The sequence below is a fragment of the Accipiter gentilis genome, chromosome 9, assembly GCF_929443795.1.
Source record: "Accipiter gentilis chromosome 9, bAccGen1.1, whole genome shotgun sequence".
Lineage (NCBI taxonomy): Eukaryota > Metazoa > Chordata > Aves > Accipitriformes > Accipitridae > Astur > Astur gentilis.
In genome coordinates, this window is record NC_064888.1 from 11,962,008 (window position 1) to 11,985,674 (window position 23,667).

General features: G+C 36.5%; 1 protein-coding gene across 3 annotated transcripts in view; it reads right to left on the bottom strand.

The window, feature by feature from the left end:
• The window catches only part of WAPL (WAPL cohesin release factor), a 76,547-nt gene that overhangs the window by 9,214 nt on the left and 43,666 nt on the right, over positions 1-23,667 (bottom strand). For 2 of the 3 annotated variants that reach the window (XM_049810083.1, XM_049810082.1), the window contains exons 5-12: positions 19,163-19,258; positions 16,065-16,217; positions 15,683-15,819; positions 13,626-13,737; positions 8,080-8,307; positions 3,079-3,190; positions 1,977-2,074; positions 269-345 (exon numbers count right to left, since the gene is read on the bottom strand). In XM_049810083.1, the coding sequence (XP_049666040.1) occupies positions 269-345; positions 1,977-2,074; positions 3,079-3,190; positions 8,080-8,307; positions 13,626-13,737; positions 15,683-15,819; positions 16,065-16,217; positions 19,163-19,258 (1,013 nt within the window). The remainder of the gene's footprint in view (positions 1-268; positions 346-1,976; positions 2,075-3,078; positions 3,191-8,079; positions 8,308-13,625; positions 13,738-15,682; positions 15,820-16,064; positions 16,218-19,162; positions 19,259-23,667) is intronic. The other variant, XM_049810084.1, reaches the window with a different exon arrangement.

Genomic DNA, 23,667 nt, shown 5'->3' on the forward strand with positions numbered 1-23,667 from the left:
CTGCCCTCTTTTGTGTTCATATTAATTTGGTACAGAAGGAGCCAAATCCACAGTTTGCAGCTTCCACAGAACCAACAATAGTAGCACTACATATTGGTAGTACTCAGGTAGTTACCTATACCCTCATGTAAATTAACTTTAGCATTACTTCATAAAAAGCAACAGTGGAAATGGTGGGGGTTTTCCTCCCAGAATCTTCTGGTATAGCAATTTCCCCCCCCCCCCATCGTGCAGTGCTCTGCAAAAATGTCTTTTTGTTACAACTTACTTAGCTGAGGAAACTATGAGTTGCGAGTCTTTGTATGCTATCAGATAGCTCTGATTTTCTGGATTATGCACAGTTACCTAAAAAGAGGAGGAAAAAATAATATTAAAAATGGGACTTCTTTCCCTTAAAAGAGAAGCATTCCCTTCTGCTACAACTCCACTTCATTCAGTTCCACATTTCTTTGTTATTACCCAGTGTAAACTTGCACTTATCATTGTCCAATATTTCCTTAGAGTTTTCACATTGTAATTAATCACACAAAATTGTGGCACCAAAGATAAAAACCATCTTCCCTGACACAGTAAGTACAGAAACCATGTGGCAGAATGTTCTGCCACAGCAGAACCCTGAATCTGTATCCTGGGACTACAGTGTCCCAAGTGTGTACATATATATGTGTATGTAAGTATATATAAAAATATAACACAGAATACAATTATATACATAATGTTAATTTTAGGACTTGACATCAGCTCCACTTTTGAGACCTTATTATGCATCCAATCATAAAAATAAAGTTTTTCCTTGATTCCCCTGACTGAAATTCAGAATCCATTTTCAGAAACAGTAAAAGTTCTCCTCTTAAATTTGCACGATATGGTGTGTTGTATTTTCTCATCTCTCCCAAGTTCCTAAGGGTCTTACTACATCACAAACCACCCTTAAGTTCAAATTTGAATACTCTACCACTAAACGAGGCTCTTCTACTGTTGCTTGGCAATCCCATCTATCAAATATAAAAAAAAGAAATGGGATCTGAACATTTTTCTCTCACTGTTCAGATGGCAGGTAAAGAGCTAGGTGCCATTAATTTTTAAGTAAGCACCCTTGAATTACTACTTCAGCAACTGTTCATCTTTCTCAGGTTTTAGCTTACTTTGAGTCTGTCTTTCTATTTTAGTGAAGAAAACAAGTTATCACTGTAGCCATTTGCCCTCTAACTTGGGTTTAAGGGGTTCATTAAGATTCATTGACCTGTACTCTGAACCCAAACATCGCTTTCTGATGTGTGGAGACATATTGCTAAAACATCACAACACGCTTCTGCTCACTTACCATATCACAGTACGAAAAGAGAAAAAATATGAAACTCAGCAAAACACGACATTGTATAGAAGCGTATGCTCACAATTCCTGTCAATTAAGCTCTACAGAAGTGCCATGTATTTTAGTTCTGTTCAAAGTTCTCATCAAAAAATATTTGCCATCTCAATATACACGCTCAACTGATTACAGGACTAGTTTGACTCTCAAAGCAGTCTTCTCTTTCAGCACTTAGCCAGCTGATGTTTAAAAGTAGCAATTCTTAAAATACACATCGATTTATTGCTTCTAAGAAAATGCTGCTTCTATAATGATCCATTATTACTTAGACACATACTAGAAAATCAAACTCATGCCTCAAAAACAACATCCATAAAAAGCAGCTTTTTGTAGGAACTTAAGAAAAAGCATCATATTACGTTCAGTTATTTTTACAAAAAATAAACTTGAAAAGTTGTACATACATACAGAATGGTAAAAGGAATTTTCAAACAAACATTCCAGAAACGCTGATAAATATCAGAAAGTTAGTATCTTCTACTAAAAAAAAAAAATCAACATTATAGTATTATTATGTAACTATATATTGAAAGAATGTAACATTGAAAAGGTGTAGTTGAGGAAAAGCAGTTTTCAGAAATGCAATGCATCTGCTCATACTCACACTCTCTAAGACCCGTAAACATCTTTCTGCACCCCATAATGAAGCAACCAATTTTTCTTCATTTTCATCACTGCTCAGGTGATCCACACATTCTTTAACTGAACAAAAAAAAGAAGTTGTTTTCCACTATCAGTAAGAGGTCTTCAAAAGCCAAGTATACAACAAACTAACTACTCAGAGAGTTGCTATCAGCCTTGTTGTACAGGTTACAAAACTCTAATACTAGGAAACAATCACAAAGACATGATCAGTATTCCAAACTGTCTCATTTCTCGAAGTAAGTGGGGAAAAACAAACCCAAAAAACCAACCACCTTCCAATTTTGGCTTTACAAGTTTGTGATTGTTGCCACAAATTACCTATCTGTATTTTATTTTCTACTGACAATGAAGAGATTGTACAGCACATGACTACGTTCCTTAATTGGAGTGCACTGCTTTGTAGAAGAGAAAAAAAGATACAGCATGCACACTTTCCCCACACTTCACAAGTCTGAAACCATGTGCAAGTTGAACGCTTCCATTTCTTCAATCCTTCCTTTGTCCACCCCTCTGCTTACTTAAGACCAAGCTTTATTCAGCTCAAGAATTCATTTTAGAAATGTCCCTTTTCCTATCTGTGAGATGCTGATCCAAAAAAATGTAACCAAGACATATCTTTAAAAAAATAAGGAAACAAAAACCCCACATTTCTTCTTGAAGGGCTGACTTCCTCTGGGATATTTAGTCAAAAAACACCAGTCATGAAAATAATTCTAAAAGACTCTAAAGGAGATCTTACTGTAGAATAAGTGTGCTGTAGAGAGATACGTAACACAGTAATCTGTATTCTGTCTAAACTCAAGCCATTTTTAATCTCACACACATTATATGCAACATTATACACATTCTGTTTAGCCTTAAAACTACTTTCAATCCCACATGCAACAGATTAAAGTCACTAATATTTCCCAGTGACGATATCAAATTGTATACTTTATTTTTAATATTGCTGAGAAAAATACGTCTCTATTTTTAACACAGAAAATGAATATTAAGAAAAGCAAACATCTTAGCAAGATCCACTAATTTTTCACACTGTCAAAGCAGAATCTCCAATATACCTTTATCTACAATATGATCAAGACCACCTAAAAGTCGCAGTTCTTCTTTAAACCAGTCCCCAGCTCGTTTTGAGGTGAGAGACAGTAATGTTTCCATTGCCAAATGCCCGGTCTGAAAGAGTTAGGTTTCAGAATTAATGAAATCATCATATGTAGCTGTAGCCAATATATCAAATCATACAAATACATGTTGTATAAAAACCATAAAAAAAAAGCTATAGGTTACAAGTAGAAGAGCCACCAGAGGGAGCAAGAACAGATTGAAAAATACGGGTATCTTAAAAAAATTACTTGGTACTGATAAAAAGGTACTTTGCATTTTCAACTTTCTCTTGATTTTATTAATAGATTAGAAAAATCTAAGCACCCTCCTTTCATCTGTTTCTCTTGTTATCAAAAGAAACAAGCGGAGGAAGGAAATGGACAAATCAGCCAGGCAGGAAAAAGACGAAGAAAAGCCACAGTGAACACTGCTTCTCTGTCTCCCAGATACATTGGCTCTGCTGCTTGTAGAATACATTTGATTCTAACATCGGTATTTTGTGGTTTTAAACTCATAGAAGATAGCAATTAAATTAAAACACTGTAGGAAATCTTACTATATTTAGTGCTTTTTTTTTTTTTAAAAAAGAGGAATACATATCAAAATTCAACAACAGCAAAGATAAGTTTAGTCCCCGCAAATGGAAGTTGAAGAGATTTTAGGCGATTATCTTAGTTTTAGTTAAAAACATGCAGGGGATTAACTAACACCATTTATAAAATTAAGACTATTACTTGTTTTTCCAAAGGTCTCTAACAAAAGGCAAATGATAATTATAAAACATATACATACATATAAATTACACCTACACAAAAGTGACCAGTATAGACTTCCATAACACCTGGAACACACACAGGCAAATCTGGACTACTGTAAGCTTAATAATTTCATATATGGTACATAAATACAACAAAGAAAGGTCAGAGGAAAAGCCGTAAGATTTCGTTAAAGCCAACTGAACTCAACCACTCTTAAGTTATCTTCCCTCCCTGACACATTTGATTTGTAATGCTTCAAGGAGGGCTGTGCTTATTCCCAGCTGTGCAGCATGTTCCAGAATACCGGTTCAAACCTCAGCACCTCCTGGGAATAACAGTACTCACCAGACTTGAGTAAACACCCCATTGTCTTGGAAAACCAATTTATAAATTCTATGACATGCCCCCCCCCCCACCCCACCCCTTCAGCCGCTTTCCTTGTTTTCAAAAATACTGATTTCCAAGGATGAAAAGAAAGTTGAAGATTAGTCCTTATAAAGAAGTTACTACCCAAAGTTAGTTATTTCTGGTTTTTAGGATCTAGTTCTGCAGCACACCATCACTGAAGAGCATACAGTTAGAAACAGCATTTCTCCAACGTAAATGGCAGTGTCCTTTGGTCATGAAGGTGGTGTGGGGGATAAGGGACCACAAGCAGCAGCAAATCTACAATAGGTCATTCCTCCCTGCATCAGCAGCATCTCAATTCCCCATCACAAAGGCAACAAAGACAAAGCTGCAATTACTCCTGCAACTGTTTTACCACCCAGGGAAACTGCTAACTACTTTTAATTGCCAACAGCCCCTCATCAAGTCTTCTCACAGGAGGGAAACTTGGTTACAGTGGTCTCATCTCATCACTGGTCCAAGGTCCAAAACCTCACACTTCTAAAAACTGCCAAGTGAAAAACATAATGCTAGAGGAGGTGAGGATATTTTAAGCAATGGATGGAGAACTTCCCTTCTGAAGCCAACCGAATGAGAAAGTATTTTGAGGAAGGAGGGGAGAGAACCTGAAGACAACAGTTTGACAGATCCCTAGCTCTCTGAAGCCTTCCCATCCTCTTCAGATGACTCCTTTCACTTTTATAGATTGAGTTTGAAAATACTGTAATGTGGATTTCTGAAATCATGCATAACCAAAACCAGATGGATAGAGGTTGATTAAAAACTCTCCTTAGAGATCTTCACAGCTACAGAAGTTTTAGTTAACTTCCTAAATACGTATCACCATGAAAGCTCAAAGGCTGCACAATATTTAAAGTATGGTCCTTAGTTTTCTGCCAAAGGGCAATAAGACTTCAAAAAACTCCAGGAGAATATAATTTCATATTTACATTACTGGGCATAGGAACAAAAGTCTTAATTTTTTTTTTTTTTTTTTTTAATAAAATGAATCAAACCTTGTAAACCCTTTTGCTCTTGAGGAAAGTAAGTTAAAAACATGGTTCCCTTAAGCCTTCAGCCTTATGCTTAAAGTGAAAAACAGAATAACCTCTTTCACCAGCTGAAAAGATAAGTCACTTTTGAAGGTTTTTGTTATGATGCAAGAGAGAAGCTAGCTGCAAGTATCAGCTACAGAGGGCTATGCTGACTGACAAGCAAGTGCCATTTGCTAACATAAAGGCTAAGTTCTTCAGGTTTTATCTTCTTCTAAGCCAGCAAAAAAAACTTGGAACAAATTCAACCCACAGAGAACTCCTTTTCAGTTTCTGGGTTTACATTTTTAACGTTCACAGCAGTCTAGAAAACAGAACCTTTTGAATACCTGTTTGAGTATGCAAAAATTAGTCTGATCTAACTTCTAGATAGTCACACAAACAACATTCTCTGTGGAAAGAGATAGGCAGTATTGATCATATTCATTTGATTTGTGTAAGAATCAAAAAAACCAAATTTGTAACCAGTTAGGCACAAACTGGAGTTATCCAAACATCTGCTGCAATCCTTCTGTTTCTCAGTAGATGTGTCTGCATCTGAAAAAGCACAGATCTTTTCTTTACCCCCAGAAGATCTGCATTTTTGTTAGCATTTTTCTGCCTGTCATCTGGTACAAAAACAGATTACTTATTATATCTCATGACGGAGATCTATGTGAAAGCAACTTTATCTTCTACATACGGAGTTCATTATTGTCTCAAATTACCATTGCTACTATCATAAACTGAAAGAGAACCTCATCATCTCATTTGGCTTGCATGTATTTTCTAAACACTATATAGTCTCTGCTTCTAGATGGTGCAGCTGGGAGGGAACCAGTTTCAATCTGTGAGGTACTACAGTGTTCAATACATTTACAACAGCTTGACATTTTAAGAAATAGAGATGCCTCAGGAAAAAAAAAAACCAAACACCAAAACCCAGCTGAAACTGATGGCCCATGATAATACTACTCTTTACTCACGTACTTATGGACAACTTCCTCACAGGACAGAGTCCCTTTTAACATACCCTCCCCCTTTAAAACCCATTCCTAACAAAACACAAGAACAGAATTACAGTTCATAAAAAAAACATCAGGCTAGCACAGATTATGAATATGAGAAAAGCTCAAATAGGAGACAGTGGTCTGTGTGGCTGGATGCTTTAGCAATGAGGAACCTGTACCAGCTGTTCCATGCTTAATAAAGGGAGCTGTCTTACATTTTATAGTGCAAAAGATATCCTGGCACTGACAGACTGTGGGCTACACAAGCTGCCTTTGGTGCCAAAACGGCACTGAAATAAGACACCGATTATTCCAATTCCTAGCTCATCAGCACCTAGAGAACAAATTTCCTTCTGTGTTGGTATCTTCAGATTGTATCATGTGAATTCACAGAGTAAACTGAAAGCAGAGAAAATAATCTCAAATTCGTTCTTCGTTTGCTGATTTCAAAGTCCAGAAAATTAATACAAGCCCCCTACCTGCACATTTCATAGGTTTGTAGGAAACAAGCCTAAAATTGAAACTCAAACAATTCTCCTTTGTCACCACAACTGATGACCACGGTTAAGAATTATGTAATCAATATTATCTTCCTCCCCTAAAATTCAGTTCTTTCTACTGCTACATAACACTGAGTTTTCATACCACTTCAGCTGTCTGTTCCATAGCTAGAATTTGGGGGAAAATACCCAAAACCAAACCCTTCCTAAACCAACAAAAAAGTCACAAAAACTACAAAAGAAAATGCCAGCTCAACAAGGCATATCATCTTCTAATCTAACCTAAAATGGAATACAATCTGAACTGCAGATTACTGGCAGGAGTTGAAACATTACTTGCAGAGACAAAGCTCTAAAAAGCTCACTTTATAAACAATAAATCAGAAGCTTCTCATGTTGGGTATAAGTATTACATGAAAAATGGCAAAAACCTAATAAGACTTTTTAAAACATTAAAAGAATGTATTACAGTATGTTAAAAAATTAAAATCATACTAACATCTGTTGTACTGAAATATGATGAAAGCAAAAGCACATCACTAACTTTTGCCATCTATGACCATTCATCTAGTCAATCTGTCAACAATTCTTTAAATATACTCTTTTAAAAAGACTTGCAACTTACCCTTTACTTTTCAAGCTAGATTGATGGCCAAATTTATTTTTAAACAAAAACAGTTTACTCTGTTGCTGCTGAAGATGTAACACAAGTATGTTTGAGAAAGGAAGGAAAAAATTTCATCATTATTTATGGTAATCAACAGATCTGCCACCACACTTTGGGCAGAGAGAAATCAGTTCCTGTAGGACAGATTTTTATTCTTTTTTTAATGGGAGAACCCACACCACATTTTCAATTTAACACACAATACTTATATTCCCATGTAAGAACCCCTATTTTTTGTGAATGTATATATAAAATTTAGGCAAAGAAACAGTCAAATAATCTAAACATGGTCTTTAAACACATCGTTATTTGAAGTGCTACTTGTTTTTAATTGCTACCTTTAACTAGCTGCCCTTAGCAGGAGGTGAATGGTCAATCAGATGGCTGAAGAACATCATAATTATCTCACTAACAGCCTTTTAAGAAAGGAAATTTCAAATTTAAACAAGAAAATACTTGCAGTGCAGTCATATATACACAGAAGGCAGACAAAATGTCATGACTCCTTAGTTGGGAGATACGAGATTAAGGATGATGCTTGTAAATTCCGTTTTACTAAGCATTCCACTACCACCAAGGCTTTCAAGTAAAAGCATGATACCCACCGTGATGTTTTCGAGATCCAGATGTTTGTTGTGAACAGTTTCACACAGTCTCCGAATTTTTTCCTTAATTTTATTCATGTCTTTTTCATTCAGCAGCTTGGCAGAAGAAGCATCTTGTTCCAATTCCAAAAGCCGTATCATCAGATCTAGACTAGCTCTGTCTAAATCCATGTTCAAACGATCTCTACTCAGGATGTACATTAGAGCTGCTGTGCAAAGGGACAAATTCTTGGGTTGGGAGAGGAAAGAAAAAAAAAAACCCCAGATTTTAGTAATCATGTTAGGCAGACCTTTTACAATTTTTAATAAACAAGCTGAAGATTTGTGGAAAAAAAAGCCTGACAAGTCCCAGTATGTGCTAGCACTTGCATGAGTACTTACTGTTGTACATGGATTCCTTCTGGCAAGTTACTAATGCATTCTCCTAACCAATACAACTGAGACATAAATCACTTAATGCATTTACAAAACCCTAGTAGAAAAGCATGGTTTTCTACTTTTAAGGAACTCAGTGCTGCAGGCTGAATAAGAAACAGTAACTCCAGTAACACAGTATTATAGAAGAGACAGATGGCAGGGGAACAAAGTGGAAACGCACAGGCTACATGGCAAGGTAGGTGAACATTCTGGTTCGATGGAATAAGCTGGTGACAGCACCAGAAAATACAGAGATCATGGCGACATTGTTTGCATGCAAGGTTGGGAGCCGGGGGGTGGAGAGCCTGGTGACATACATTCCAATTCTGCCAAGCAGGTCTGTCAGTCAATAGCTTACCCAAACCTTTCCAGCATAAACACATTTGATTTCCAGGGGAATTCTGCTTTTTGGAAGTAGCCAAAGTACAAACCAGCTTCCCCCTGCCCCATCCCCATCAGTCCTTAACAAGTAAATGCTATTATCTTGACCATCCCTATCTTACACAGAACTGGTATATAAGGACCTCTTACTGGCTAAAGAATACTTAATCCTTCTTCAAGAAGGAATTAAATTTCATCTTCATGAGGATGAATGAAAGTCATTTGCTTTTCCATAAAAGCAAAGGCAGAAGAAGGTGATTCACAGGAAGCGACAAATGACAGTGAAGAGATCAGAGCAAAGCTATCCGTCCCTAGTGCTTGTAAGTACAGCACTTGCACTAAGAGACTCATCTATCCAGGTGAGCTCCAAGTTATGGTAAAGAGGAGATATGTTCCATGGAGAATCCAGCTATTGTGCTGGGCTCAATAATTTCAGAAACTTTTTATGATATCTGGGGGCATGTGGGGTACATGTGTCTTAGGAGTTCAACTCTCAAGAGTCAACGTGCTACATGCACCTATTCCAATCTTTTCTGTATAAAGTAAATTAAAACCAGAAACAAACTAATTCTGGGATGTGAATGTTGTACAGCTCAACAGGAAAGAGCAGAATTTCTGCGTCATAACAGATTAACATCTTGTTTAACACCAAAGCAATCATTAGCTGCTTCTGTTTATTTTAGAAGCAAGTAATAATCATACCTGGTCACACTGAGCAGTATCAGCATTTCCAAAACAGTATTAGGAAGCTGCCAGTCTATCAAAAGCTATGTTAAAACTCCTTCCTGTCTGAGTCAAGGAAACCCTCAGGTGAGTAAAGACTAGATTATCTAACTACCAAAGATGCATTTGGAGTACTGAAGGAAGGAAGCAAGAGTTTCCAAATCTGCATCTCCTTTCATGAATACAACATGACACAGCATTGTTTAAAAAAAAAAAAAAAAATAAAAAAAATCTTAGTTGTGAATATCACTACTCTAGCCTTGTCAGATGTAAGGCAGAAAGCAATCTACGTGGCTTGTCTACATAGACAGGGTATATACACTGTTTTCCCTTAATTTCTATTAACTGCCTCCTACAAACCTTGCAATTTTATAATTTTAATTATAGAAATTGTTTAACTCTGGATCTACTTGCAACTGGTTTAAAATGTAAGAAGTTTCAGGTTCCCTGAAAAACTCTCTGTTCCTTCAGAATGGAAGTTATTAAAACAGGACATAGGAGCACATGCATTCCAGAGAAATCAAAGGTTACTCTGTTAACCGTTGTTCAGCCAATATGGGACCTAATAGAGCAACATCTATGAAGAACTATTTTCTAGTGACCAGCATTATCTGGGTGAGCTTCCAGGTTAAAAAAGATTAAGACCCCAAAGGAGCTTCTATCAACTAGAAACTATGCAGCAGTTAATAGAGGGAAACTGCTGAATTTATAACCTGGGCTGGCAATATTTAGGCATTTTAAAAAGTCAGAGACTGTTCTTAGGTCACTACTCAGAAATGCTTTACAGATACTCCAAAGTCTGGTAAGGGCATCACACTCATTTTGTAAGTCTCTGTACCAAGCCCTTGCCTGGCCCAGGCTCCCTTCTCTGCAATCCAACCAACTTCCTATTATGCAGAGGGTAATGGTTCTCCCTCCACATAAGCTCTGTCAACACTTCCCTTCAGACCTTCCACTCAGGTTTTAAGATACTTAAGTGTGATCAGAATGGACCCAAGCAGGGGACTAAGATCTTATGCAGAAGGTTTCAGGCTGTAGGAGGACTGCCAGAAAAGCAAAAAGGAGTGGAATAGCTGTGTGTAACAAAAACTAGGTTCCTGCAACAGCGTACGTACAGAAGGCCATCAGGCCAATAAGCCTCCGAATGCTAACAACATGCAACAGGAAAACAGTGATGTTGCAAAAGTAAGGACCTCAAATGTGAATGGTGCTTATACCATGTGGAACGAACCTGCTTCAGCTACAGACCAGTGATAAAGATTTTCTAAAAGTCATTTTTCTTAGTCCCTCTAGGCAAGTTGGTTTAATCTTCAGTATCAACTACATTTTGCTCTGATCTTGTGTGTTAAAAACAGTTAACCACATTGTCTGAAAGCTATCTTCACACCCTACCATACACGGAATTCTGAGTTGAGAATGAGAGGAAAATTGTTAGTACAGCTAATTTTTGATCGATATCCTAAAAAAACAAACCAAACAACCAAAGAACCAAATGAAACCCTCAAAATCCCACCCTTATGGATTGCAGTAGTGAAGCTGGTTTTTTGGGTGGGCTGGTTTCCCCCTCTGCCCCGTTCTGTTCCTCATGAGGCTTAAAACACATTCTGCTTCCAAACAAGTGTGGAGAGGAGAAAAAAGTAAAATAAATAGAATTTGCTCTAGACGGAAATTGTATGGCATATCTAACTATGGAGTTGCACTCCATACTTCTACAAAATTCAGGAAAACATTCTAGTTGAACATACACTCCAGAAATGGCAGACCATTTACACCCACTCTCATCCTTGTCTTCCCTTGCTTGTTCTATTTATACTCCAGCTTGTGGGAACAGATGGTTATCTTCTAGGGTTCAGCACTACATTTAATGCTTTTTTTTTTTAATTATTCACATGCTGAAGACATTACAAAGCCACATTTCTATGCTTGACTACCGATAGCTATAATGAAAATATAGTTTTTATTTTAAAAATTAATAATACTCCAAAACCTTTAGAGCACAGCTGAAGAGACAAAGTCAGTTAAAAACTGAAACTGTAGCTTAAAGACAAATCTACAAGAAAAATTCAGTGGAACAAGTAATTTTCATGTAAATATTTTGGGGCATACTCAGTAAGAAAACTGGTTACTTTGTTTTCCTTGCTGGTTAAAAAATACCTCTGCAACTGCTATTTTATATTTGTATGGAAATGTAAAAGTCCCCTACTTTCTCAGTCTATTCCATTTTATCAGTACAACGAATGCAGTATACACTCATCTTTGTTTCCATTAGTAATGTCATTGTGGCAGTTTACCCATCTCCAAAATACTTTAAAGAAAATATTAACAAAATCATTGTATTTTTTCCCCCCTGTCCTTATTCATCTTAAATGGATTTGAGCCATACAAGCAAAGCCTAGTGTGATTTATTATTCCTGAGTTACTTTGCACTGAAATTTAGTGGAGAAATTTCTACTCATTTTGAACAAGTTAAAATTTTAGTGAAATAATTACTGAATGAAAGGGCAGTATACAAAACCAGCAAGCTTATACAGAGAAGGTCATTTTTGAAGCATATACTGTTAGTAGTTAGAACATACAGGTAGTGTTTATTAATAGTAGTTTGATAAATCAGTAGTCTTATAATACTGTATAACCTGCACCAAGAATGCACTGTAACTATATTAAAACATTAACTACCTTTTTTTTTTTCCCCTGACAAAAGGGAACATTTCATCAAATATACGGAAAATAGTGAATATAATCAATGCTTTTTGTTACTGCAGACTAATAATAGCATGCAATTTCCTTTTGAACTGTATGTGCTAGTTCTTTTGAAAATGAAGGAATAATGATAATGGTAACTGTTAAAAGACAGTCAAAAATACACCGAGCAAGCTTGTACATCTTCCAAGGAACTGTAGCTGTCCTCTGCAGATCTCCTGCAACTCGGTGGCAGCAGTCCTAAATAGCGTGACTATACTTTATATATTTCTAGTATCACTTGGCGCTATTTTGACGGCTCACGAAGTACTGAATGCATTGAAACTGGTTCTTATGTTTTACAGTTAGCCATTGCTAATTTTTGAGGGAGGTGGAAAATTAGCTATTATTCTAAATTAGTTACTTAAAGCTCTAGAGCTTTCTCCCCTACCCACAGGAAGATGTCAAATACAATCTCTTAAATGTCTGTTTCTGTGGGTGCAGTTTCCTTCTGCATTGTATGTCGTTATTCTAGAGCTATTAAATAAAAGTAATAAGCCTGACTGGATATACGTATCTACTACCCACTTCAAGTAACATTTCCTACGTTCAGCTTTTGTAACAATACCTCAAGGGATACCCCACAGAGGCACGGTTTCCAACTACTGGAAAAATAGTATCACCTGCAAGAAGCGTTTTCTATTACAGCTGAATTGAACTTGTAAAGTTGATAAGAAGGAAAATCCCAACTGCTTCAGTTTTTAACTGTCAGGTCATACTACCATAAGTAGTTAAAATTTACCTCTCCTAGATTTATCATAGAATGCTGCACATACTCAAGGCATCCTACAACTGCAATTACAGCACTGCTCAAGGAGACAAGCACAGGACATGAAAAATGCCCCACAACAGCTACAGATAAGGTGGTAATTTACACACAAGCGAATCTGAAGATGAGTACTGAGAGCCATCTTTAACTACAAGGAGAAAGGATTCCTTTCAGATGTATTTTATTTGAAGGAAATTATAAATACAACAATTAAGCTATTTTTAAAAGCTTAAGAGAAGATATAAAATAGCAATCCAAAGCACAGTCAGTTTTTTAAAAAGCTTAAATGCTTTTTTTAAAAGACATTTCCAAACCCAGAAGCACATAAACAGTGGAAAGGGAATTTGTCATTGGAATGCAGGCACTCTTATGTTTCATTTCTCTACAGATTTCTAAAATGGAGCTCTGATCCCAGATGCACACTATACTGGATGCTTGACCTTGAATTACATGTACAAAAAGTTCATACAAAGTAGACAGATATCAAACATTAATGAAATACACAATGTTTCCATACCTGATGGTGTTGGGAATCATCCAGTGTTTTGAAAACCATGGCTACCATCCCATGTGCTCTCAGATGCATTCGGAAGCTGGGCATGGCGCACTTTGTCGCCAAGCTGATTACACTAGAGAAAATTAATTCTTGATTAGAACAACTAAAATGTACATATTTCCAAAAATGGCAGATAAGCAAGTCTACACAACGTGATTAACCATATTACCTCAGACCCTGACAAAACTCTTGTTGGGACGTTTCTTTTAAAATTTGTGTAAGGCAAATTTGTAATTGGTGAACAGAACAGCATTTTATTCAACAGTTGCTTACCAGCACCAAACTATGTCGGTTTTATTTTAAGGTTGGCTAAAAACAGGCTTTAAAAGGGTACCCTGAACTTGCTTCTTTCAAACAAAAGTTGAAATAATTTCAAATAGTTAAATTGAAAGTAAAATTTTCATGGCTTAAGCACAAAGCTCTGATTTAGAGGCACAGGAGAGCTTATTACGGATCAAGGCATTATCAGAAATTATACATGTGAGCTTCCATCGCTATCTAACAGTTATCTGACTGATTAGTCCTGCTTCTGCCTGACAATACTTCTACAGAAAACCAAACATTTTTAATATTTATTACTGCATTTACGGTTGATGGAAACACTATAGCTTTCAGGAAAAATCTGACAAATATATTAGTCTAATCAATGATCAGCCTAACAATTCTATTTTAAAAAAGGCAGTCTTCCCCTAACTTTGTCAGCAAACTGTCTGCCATTTCTAGCACAGTGCAACATATAGATTATTAAAAATATATTGCTTTTAAATGTGGAGTAATGTGGGAGTGATTCTGCAATCAAGTCTTCCATGACTACTGAGGAATCTTATTATAAAAGATTCATACAATATGGTGTTTAAAGAACAAGTGGTCTTTCTGTCTCCAATCACAACAGCACCAGTTAGAGCTTACCTACCAGTTTCTGATTCTTTTACGTCTATTCCTATCCTTACACATTGATTTCCTTTGGAAAAATACTTTTCTTTTAATTTGTTAACTGAAAGAAAAAATTTTTATTGTGTTTATACAAGTTATATTCCATGATACAAATTTGGAAAGTAAATAAGTCAGTTTAAGATCTTAGGAAGCTTGCCATATGAGCAAATTAAGTGCACTCAATATGAAAAACAATCCTAAACTGTCATTATGGTATTAATTTATTCTTATCATAATGTACATACAAACTGGATCATAGATTTCTTGTGTTTATACTCCAGCAACAATATTCATTGCTAGTTTTTGAGAAACATGAAGAACAAATTTTTAAAATAGCTCTCTTAAAAGTGTCACCTGTCTCTGTGGATTCAAGTTTTTCCTTCTCTACCATTTTAGTTTTGCTCAACAGAGGAAAATTTACAACTATAAAAAAAATTATTACATGGTTACAGAACATGATTCTAATTACTTTTATGTCCAGGGAATAGACACCAATGTTAAGTCAAACTTTTTCAAAGCAAGACTACCATTTTTGATACTAACTTTGCAATAATGTGTAACTCGAATATTCAAGAGTGCAACAAGTAGTTCAAGGCAACTTAGGAAAGCTTCCAATGAATATTGAGGCCACAATACTTCCAGTGGATGCTAGCTATGTTATTTCTCAACAGAAGATAAAGAACAGGTGGTTGGAGTACATCAATATTACATTAGTTCAAGATTACAGCTAGCAAGCTTTCCAGTCTTAGGGATTTTATTTTAGAATTGAATTTTGCATTAAAAAGCAGAACAGATATTGCACACAAGATCACACTAAACAGAATAGTTCTCAGAAAATATTTTTTAATTTATAGCAAGGAAGTATGTTGAAGATGTCTCTTACTGTACAACTTTTATCTTCCTAGTCATACTACTTCTGATTATTCACATTATATCATCTTGACGATCATTTTCTAATTTTATTCTTTATAGCAGAAGTGCCAGGTAACTACCCAAACAACATTTTAAAGCATGGTCACTTCACTGATCAATATTTAACATCTCTTTTAAATATAAGTTCACTGTTTTATATTAAGATACCTTACCTAAGGCAACGTGTGTTTAGGGGCTGATTGCTCTTCAATCCGCTTAGCAAGTACTCAATATCATCTGTGAACTCTTGATTTTCACCAAATTCCACTACATCATTGAAGTGCTTTACATGCTGAACAACAGTGTATAACTGGAAAAGACAAATATTTTGACCTAGGTAAGTTGCTCTTGGGATTAATTGTAACCTTAAGTACAGTTTAAAATCTATTCAGTTTTGAGTGCAAGGAAACATTAAGAAGTTAATGAAGGCCATTCAACTATTTAGATAAAAATATTATCTTTAATAGGAAAGCCAAATTTCATTTTGACACTGTTCCTTCAGTACTTAGGATTACCAATAATTCTTTATCTTAAAAATTTGTTAAGAATACTTACTTCTTTGTCTTCTTTCCTACATTTCAATGCAGTTACTATCTCTTGATAGGGCTGAGTAGGTATTGTCACAGTTTTTATCACTTTGGGAGGTGGTGCAGGAGCCTTAAAAACTCCATCATCTTTATGAATTGCCTCCTTTGAAGATAGCCTTACCTATTAATAAGAAAGTGCTAAAATGGGCAGATGTTTTGAGCACGTAAACATACACTAAATACATCAGGAAACAGTACAGTTGTGCAATTGTCAAACTCACATTTTGGGACTATTTAGTCCTTGCCTTACACTACCAAGATATACCTAAGCTGTGTGATAATGTACTTACTCTTAAAAAAAATATTAAAAAATTAAGATGTCAGAAGTTATATGCATTTTTAGATACAAAAACCAGCTCTAAGTAGTCAGGAAAGCTCCAGTGGAATTCTGAAACTAAAAAGAGTCCTTTATACTGGTTCCTTAAGCTTTAGGGTAAGTAAACCAACTAAGTTCAGTGTTTAAAACAATTATTTGTTGATACTTACAAGTATCTTACACCCTTACACTGGAGCTTCCAGGATTGACTAAGTTGGTTCCAATACTGAACCACCACTATGTACATTGGTCTGGATAGGAGCACAGCATTGAGCAATCTCAACGTAGCCTGAACTGAAAAACTCTGTGCCTACTGTTCTCATGTCTAACTACTGGAGGCTACTGCACTACTGTACTCAGGGTAAAGCTATTGGAAAACCGACCTCTCCAACCTGACACTCCAAACTGTATTTTGCCTGTAGGTAGAAGACTACCAATATAAATTTTGTAGCGTGCATACAGAGAAATAAGAGAGGCGTGGTGCATGCCTCAAACAGGTAGAATATGCTCTTATAAATTCATGGTATTCTCCATACACTGGCCTTATTCACATTTGTCGTGTTAATATTTTAGGAACAATGTGTTATAGCATGAAATACAGCAAAACCTATTCTGAACTTAGAACAGGTAATAGAGAACTTGATGTTAGGCCTAGAATAACTACTGACAAGTTTCCAGCCATCTCAGGCAAGTATTACAGGTTTCTCCTCAACCTACTCCTCTATGTTAGTTTGAGGCTACTATAAGCTTAAGTGTCAGCTTATCTTCAGGTTACTTCTTCGGCACAAATTCTGATGTGAAGACAAATTACAGAAAACAAGGCATACAGGAAAAAGACCTCCAAATGCCAAATTCTAAATGTACAAGTGCCAATGCCCATGGTCATTTACTCACCCTCAATCTCTAAGTAACATCACACACTTAGTTTCCTTACATAGAAAAATGAGAATTTTTTTAAAGTGTGACTGAAAAAGATAGAATTAATATGCAGGCATAGATGATGCATTAACTGTTACTCACTCCAGGAGATACTTTGAGAGAAAGCCTTCTTGTGCATTGTACACTGACAGTCAAAATTAAAATATAACCCAAAACAACCTGCTATATTAAGAGTATTCTTTACATGCTGCCTCTACCACTGTGCAGCACTTCAGTATTTGCTCACTTAGGCTCCAGTGGCAAAATGCTACTAAACCACCCTGAAAAACTTGTTTAGAGCAAGTACTGGAGGGTTCTGATCTTATCAGTCTGTGAACACAGGAGATCCACTTAAGTATCTCATCCAAGTCTTGGTTAATGGCTTCCCCTTCAAAGCAAATTCCAAGGGAGCTTGGAAAGGCCATAACAAAGAGTACTTGGCATAACCCATAATACTATGGGTTTCTCACCAGAAAGAGAAATTTATCCAGATCTTCAGGTAACAAATTTATACAGAAATTAAAGAGGCAGGATCATCTGCGCAGGAATTACCGCTGAATATTTGGATCAAGGCTCGTTTATCTTGCAAGTCTTAAATCTTAATCATACACATGTAAATCAAGGTTAAAAAAGGTGACTGAAGTAACTTCAGATGTACATCATAACAGGAGGAGCAGTTACAAACAAATTCCCCTAACTGGTTTGTTCAGCCAAACCTCTGCCATATTCCTGAATTAACATTTTGACGGTTCCAGTTACAAAGTGGAAGTTTGACAGAAGACAAAATGGCAAACAGTAGTGGTAATGGTTGTTTTAGAATTAATCATCTGCCTTTTCCAGGCAGCACAGTTAAGATCGAAGGAAGGCTGTTCAGAATACTGTGAGGATGCAACCAAAACCAACCACAAATCAAAGAGGAGCCAGTATCAGAACACACACAGAGGTGGAGTTAAAAAAAAACCAAAAAAACCCAACAAAAAACCAAAAACAACAAACCCAAACCAAAAACTGAAACTGATGAGAACAACAAAAGCTGAAGACTTATCACTGCAAAAATATCTACTTTCTGATTTTCTCTTCTCAGGCAAGTACTGTTAAAGGAAGGCACCAAATGAAATGAAGTTTACTGACAACATACAGTGCTCTCTTAGCATAACCAGTAACAACTTTTACACATATATAAGCCCAAGACCCTGGATTCTCAGGGTCTCAGAAGAGTTAAAAACAATTACCTTCAGCCTTGGAACAATCACTGATTTTTGAACAAATAAGTTACTTCAAGAACTGTTTTTCCCTCTTGTCTACTTTTTGTAGACATGCTTATATCCAATACATTCATATTAGCATTTCTGGCTATATACAGAAAATTTTGTTTCTTTCATAGTGCCTAAAGACTCAAGTCAGCGATTCACAATACTTTACTCCATTAGAGAGGAGAAGAAAAAAAGAAATATATCTTTTTAAGTTTTTCCTTTTTAACTCGCAACTTGCTGACTTCTGTGGGTATTAACAAGTTAAACCTAGGGGTTCTCAGAAGATGAAAAGGAGTCCATCGGTAGAAAGCTTAACTTCAGCACATTAGGGAACATAACTTGGCTGAAGTATTTTTTTCCATCTGTATATTGAAATGATATAGAAAATCCCATTCTAGAATATTTCCACTGACAATTTATTTCCTATCAAATACCCAGTGGCTCACGTCACAAAGTGGACTTCATTCTGAATTACTGTGACATTACCAGATATCAAGAACTCATGTTTCAAAAAATAACAGTGAATCTTAAAAGGAGATTTACTAAACTTGAGAAAAAAAAACAAAACAGTCTACTTACTGGGACACTGGGAGTTTTCAAAACCGGTGGTGCTGGCAGAGCCTCTGATTCTGGCTGGTTCCAGTGTCTAGCATTATATACAGCTTTTGTGGGAGACTAAAAGATAAAAATAAAAGTTATTTTTTAAGCAAATCTACCAGTAGTCACTACATACTTCAAAAATTACTATAGCAATAATATAGCCAAACAAGTAAAATGAGATTAATTTCTCCCCCTTCTGTATTCCCAGCAACACAGGTTCTCACTATCATATATATCAGAAAACCCAAAAGACTTTGAAGTACATGATGGTTTTAAAGACATACAGACCCATTCAAATTGCGAAAGACATGATGTGTACTTATTTCAAGAATTTTTCAGTTTTGCTACTTTTTAAATTTATTCAAAGACAAAAGGTCTGCAACCTTCCTATAGACAAAAATAGACAGCTATGGGAAAAAAAAAAAGCATGTTAGCAAACACCATGTCAGTAGAAAATATGAGTAGTTTAGAATAAAAATGTACAATTGACATAGACTTTGATGCTTGGAGGAATAGAAACCACTCAAATGAAATGCCTTAATCCATATTAAGAAATTGAGAAGCCTTTTTTTCTTCCTGCTCAAAAAACGTGTCAAGGTATATCAAAATGCATCAAAATTTACTGTCCTCAAATTTGGGGGAAATGCAATATAATTCTTAGAGAAAGCAAAGACAGAATTATATTTCTAGTATCTGAATTTACCAATCTAATTGCATAATAATATTCCAGACTAATATATCATTACAATTTTCACAATTTCCCAACATGCCATACATTATGTAAACTGTAAAATTACATACCTCCTCACACACACTTATATAGCATTTTAAACATGGAAAAAAATATATTTATAAAAAGTTGGGCATTAAAAATAATTTTCTGTCAAGATAGGTTATATCTCTAAAACAGATACTGGCTCAAGTACAGCCCACAAAGGGGCTACGTATAGCAAACCTAGCAGTACCAGCTATGGATTGAATACCATTCTATTAAGTGTAACAACATCTTGGCATGTCAAAAGCTAAAAAGTAGAATTTGTAAGTCAAGAGTTTCTGTATTAGTGTTAAACTCTACTGTACTGCATCCTTCCATTCTTTACAAGAAGAGAAAGCCCTGACTAACAAAACTTCAAAGAATATTAGCAGAATGAAAATCCCAGCTATGAGTTTTCAGAGCCCAAAAGACCTGTCAAGCACTAAATCATTTTAGTTTCCAGACAAGGGAAAAGCCTCTTTCCCTCCTACAGTGAGCTTTGAAGTGGTCATAAGAAAATTAACTTAGTTGGATTTTTTTTAGTTATTTTTTTAAAGCAGTGTTCGTGTACCATTCAGCAACAAGTATACAATGGCCATTGTCTTAACAGTTTTATCTATTTTCCAAGGAAGCTCTTTCAAACAATACATTTTCAGGTGATGGATACACAAAGTCCTTCAACAGACACATAGAGCCAGGTGTAGGAATACCAAAATAAGGTTTCTGATAATTTCAATTTTTAACTTTCCCAATTAACAGAAGCACTAACTTGCCCAATTTCCTGACAATCTCACCAAGCTCAAAAAGTTAAACAGAGAAACCAGTTTTAAGTTCATGCTGCTACAGTTACGAGAGAATATCTCTGTCCACAGATAAGGATTTATGTGACACCATATTCCTATTTGAAAAAGAGTTAACTGCTGACAAAATAGTTAGAGTTAACTCTCTTTTCTCCTATACATTTCTAGTATAGAAATTATACTAGAATTCTTACCCCAAATCTGACTCAGGGTTTGCCATGAACAAGTGAAAGACAACTTAGTAACAAAGATGCTTTTTTAATCATGAAAGAATGTTTCACAAATGTCTGTAATGAAAAAGAGTGACTGAGTATTTTCTAGATACTTACTTTTTTTCTTGAATTACTCACAACTGTTCCACAAATTCGCAGTGCATACTTAAGATTGGGAAGAGAGGGTGTAAGTTTCCAGGTGCCACAAACTGGCAACGGGGTAATTCAAGGAAATAACACACTCTTTCAAGTAACCAGCATGAAAGTATAGCATATATTTAATACCAGTTTCAGCTGACGCGCAATTCTTCTTAACCTTGCAGGGAAGCTTAACTACTACAATTCTGACAGCAGTGTCCTGCATTACAGCTGCCAGAAGTCCTATTAACATGGATATTCTTTACTAATAGTCCCAAGTCTCAGTTATAGTCTCAAACAGTATTCTACCCCTGCTTAAAGGATACTAGCATATTAATATTCCCAAATTTCCTGCCTAGGAGCTACACGCTGCACAGCAGCTTTTCAGGTCTCTGCAACAGGCGGTGCTGGGCTCAGTGCACCCAGTAAAGCGATGCTGCAGAGAGATGCAACCCACACAACAGGATCCTAGATTTATGCCATTTTCTGCTCGATCCAGACAACAACAGGGGCACAGACCAAGGCAGGCTCTGCTGCTGCAGAACTCCCCTTTTCACAAAGTTCACGGGAAGAACACGCCATACTCGCCACCCTGGTACGCAAAGCCTCTGCCTGTGCCCCACCTGCGTGTTCCCTTTTCTTCAGGCCTTGTGCTCCACGAGGAACCAAACACAGCCCCTGTCAGGGGCAAGGAGAGCAGAGTCACGCTGGCATTCAAGCTTGTCGTACTCAGTGAAGCTGCAGTTGGGACGGGCCCTGGCTGACCACGCAACAGGAGCATCTGCAGTCTTGGCTTTTCAGAATTTAGCACCTCTGTTGCATACATATGCATACAGTAAGGAAGCACAGATGAGAGAGATCAAGTTCAGTGCTTCGATATGGAGTAAGAACAAAGTATACAAACAGCTGTGCCAGCACAATCAAAAGGTCCATACAGCATTAGTGTTTTCTTCAGCAGAAAGCAACAGCTGATGTGTAGGAAAGAGTTCAACAAGGCAAACAGATATAGACAATCCATTCTAAATACTTAGGGCTCAGAGGCTTCCCAAGTCAAAGATGGCATTCTTTTTATTTAACAGTCAAAAAATGGGCTTTTCTTCCCTGATTTTCCTGAATCCCTTACTAAATCAAAAGCTAGGGCATCCTGAAGTGTTTTGTGACAAGGCACCTTTGCAGCTTGCTTAGGCACTACCGATGCAATATAGAAGTAAGCCGCGTTTTATGTAAGATAAAGCAATGCCACCAATAAATACCTGTTCTGAGAAATGAGGACATCTTCATTTAATAGCTTTAATAGCTCTCTTGTAACAGAAACTAAACCGTAACTGAAAATGGTAATTATTTAAAACCTCAAATACCTATGGAAGGTTAGTTTTAGCCACTATCCTTTGTAATATCGTCCACTTTTAGATCAAAGTAATTTTGCCTGTGATTCCATGCCTTCCCAGTAATATTTCATTAGGCAGTAGATACTGCTCCCCAGCATCCCTACCGTCTGGTCCAGTATCTTGCCTCACACTGCTTGTATACAACCCAGCCACCAAACACACCTGCAAAAATCCAACACTGCTTTCCAGAGAAATAGGTTCTAATCAGTTATAAACACATTATGCAGAAACTTCAGAGCCTCTCTTGCAACTCACACAGACATAGACACGGCAAATACATCCCTCCTTTACAACCACCTCTTAAAGCAACCTTCCCAGTTTCCCTTGCATCACAAAACGAAGATGTATTTCCAAAACAAGTGCAAAGAAACCACACCAATACTGATCAATCAGTAAGAATCATGTAGACTTGCTTTAAATTACTGTGTGACAGAACTGAAGCCAGGAGAAGTATCAAAGATCAAATGAATGCTAGTGAACAAAGACTTTCCAGAAGGGCTTGATCACAAAAGCAAAGGGGTTTGGTTGGTTGGTTTTGGTGGCGTTTTTTTAAGGCAATTCAAATGCTTGTGATAACAAGCTTCCCTGAAGAAGCAACACTGATATTTAAGCAGCAATAATTTAAGAAACTGACTTACTTTCTCTTAAAGACAAGACAACCTTGCAATTATTCAAGTAACACAGACTTTTCTTTAAGAATTCTTCCTCTCCAAATCAACTTAGAATAGATGCAAGTGGAAGTACATCACTCCTTTGAATTCTGTGTTCTTAAGGCAAATAAGTTCTGCAATATTAATCAGCTGTAAGAGCTTCTGCTGAATAGCAGAAGAATTTCCTTTTTTCATATGTATAGAACTGACAGCTGTTTACACATAGACAGATGTCTGAAAGAGTGCAAATATTCCAGTGAGGGTATAAGCATATTGTACTGTGGGACTCTGCATGTGGTTCTGTGGGGTGAACCAAGATGCAAAACCAGAATTAGAGCCAGGGATTTTACAAAATGCACAGGGCTGTCAGTTTTATAAGATCCTCTCCAAGTAGCATAAACTATGGGCCATGCTTAACCTCCCAGCCCTGAAAGCCTCAAAGCTGAAATTTTCAAGAGTTGGCACTCCGCGCATACTGATGCATGCTGCCTGCCATTCACAGATATAAGAATAGGAAAAAATAAGAGCCAGGGACATGAGTC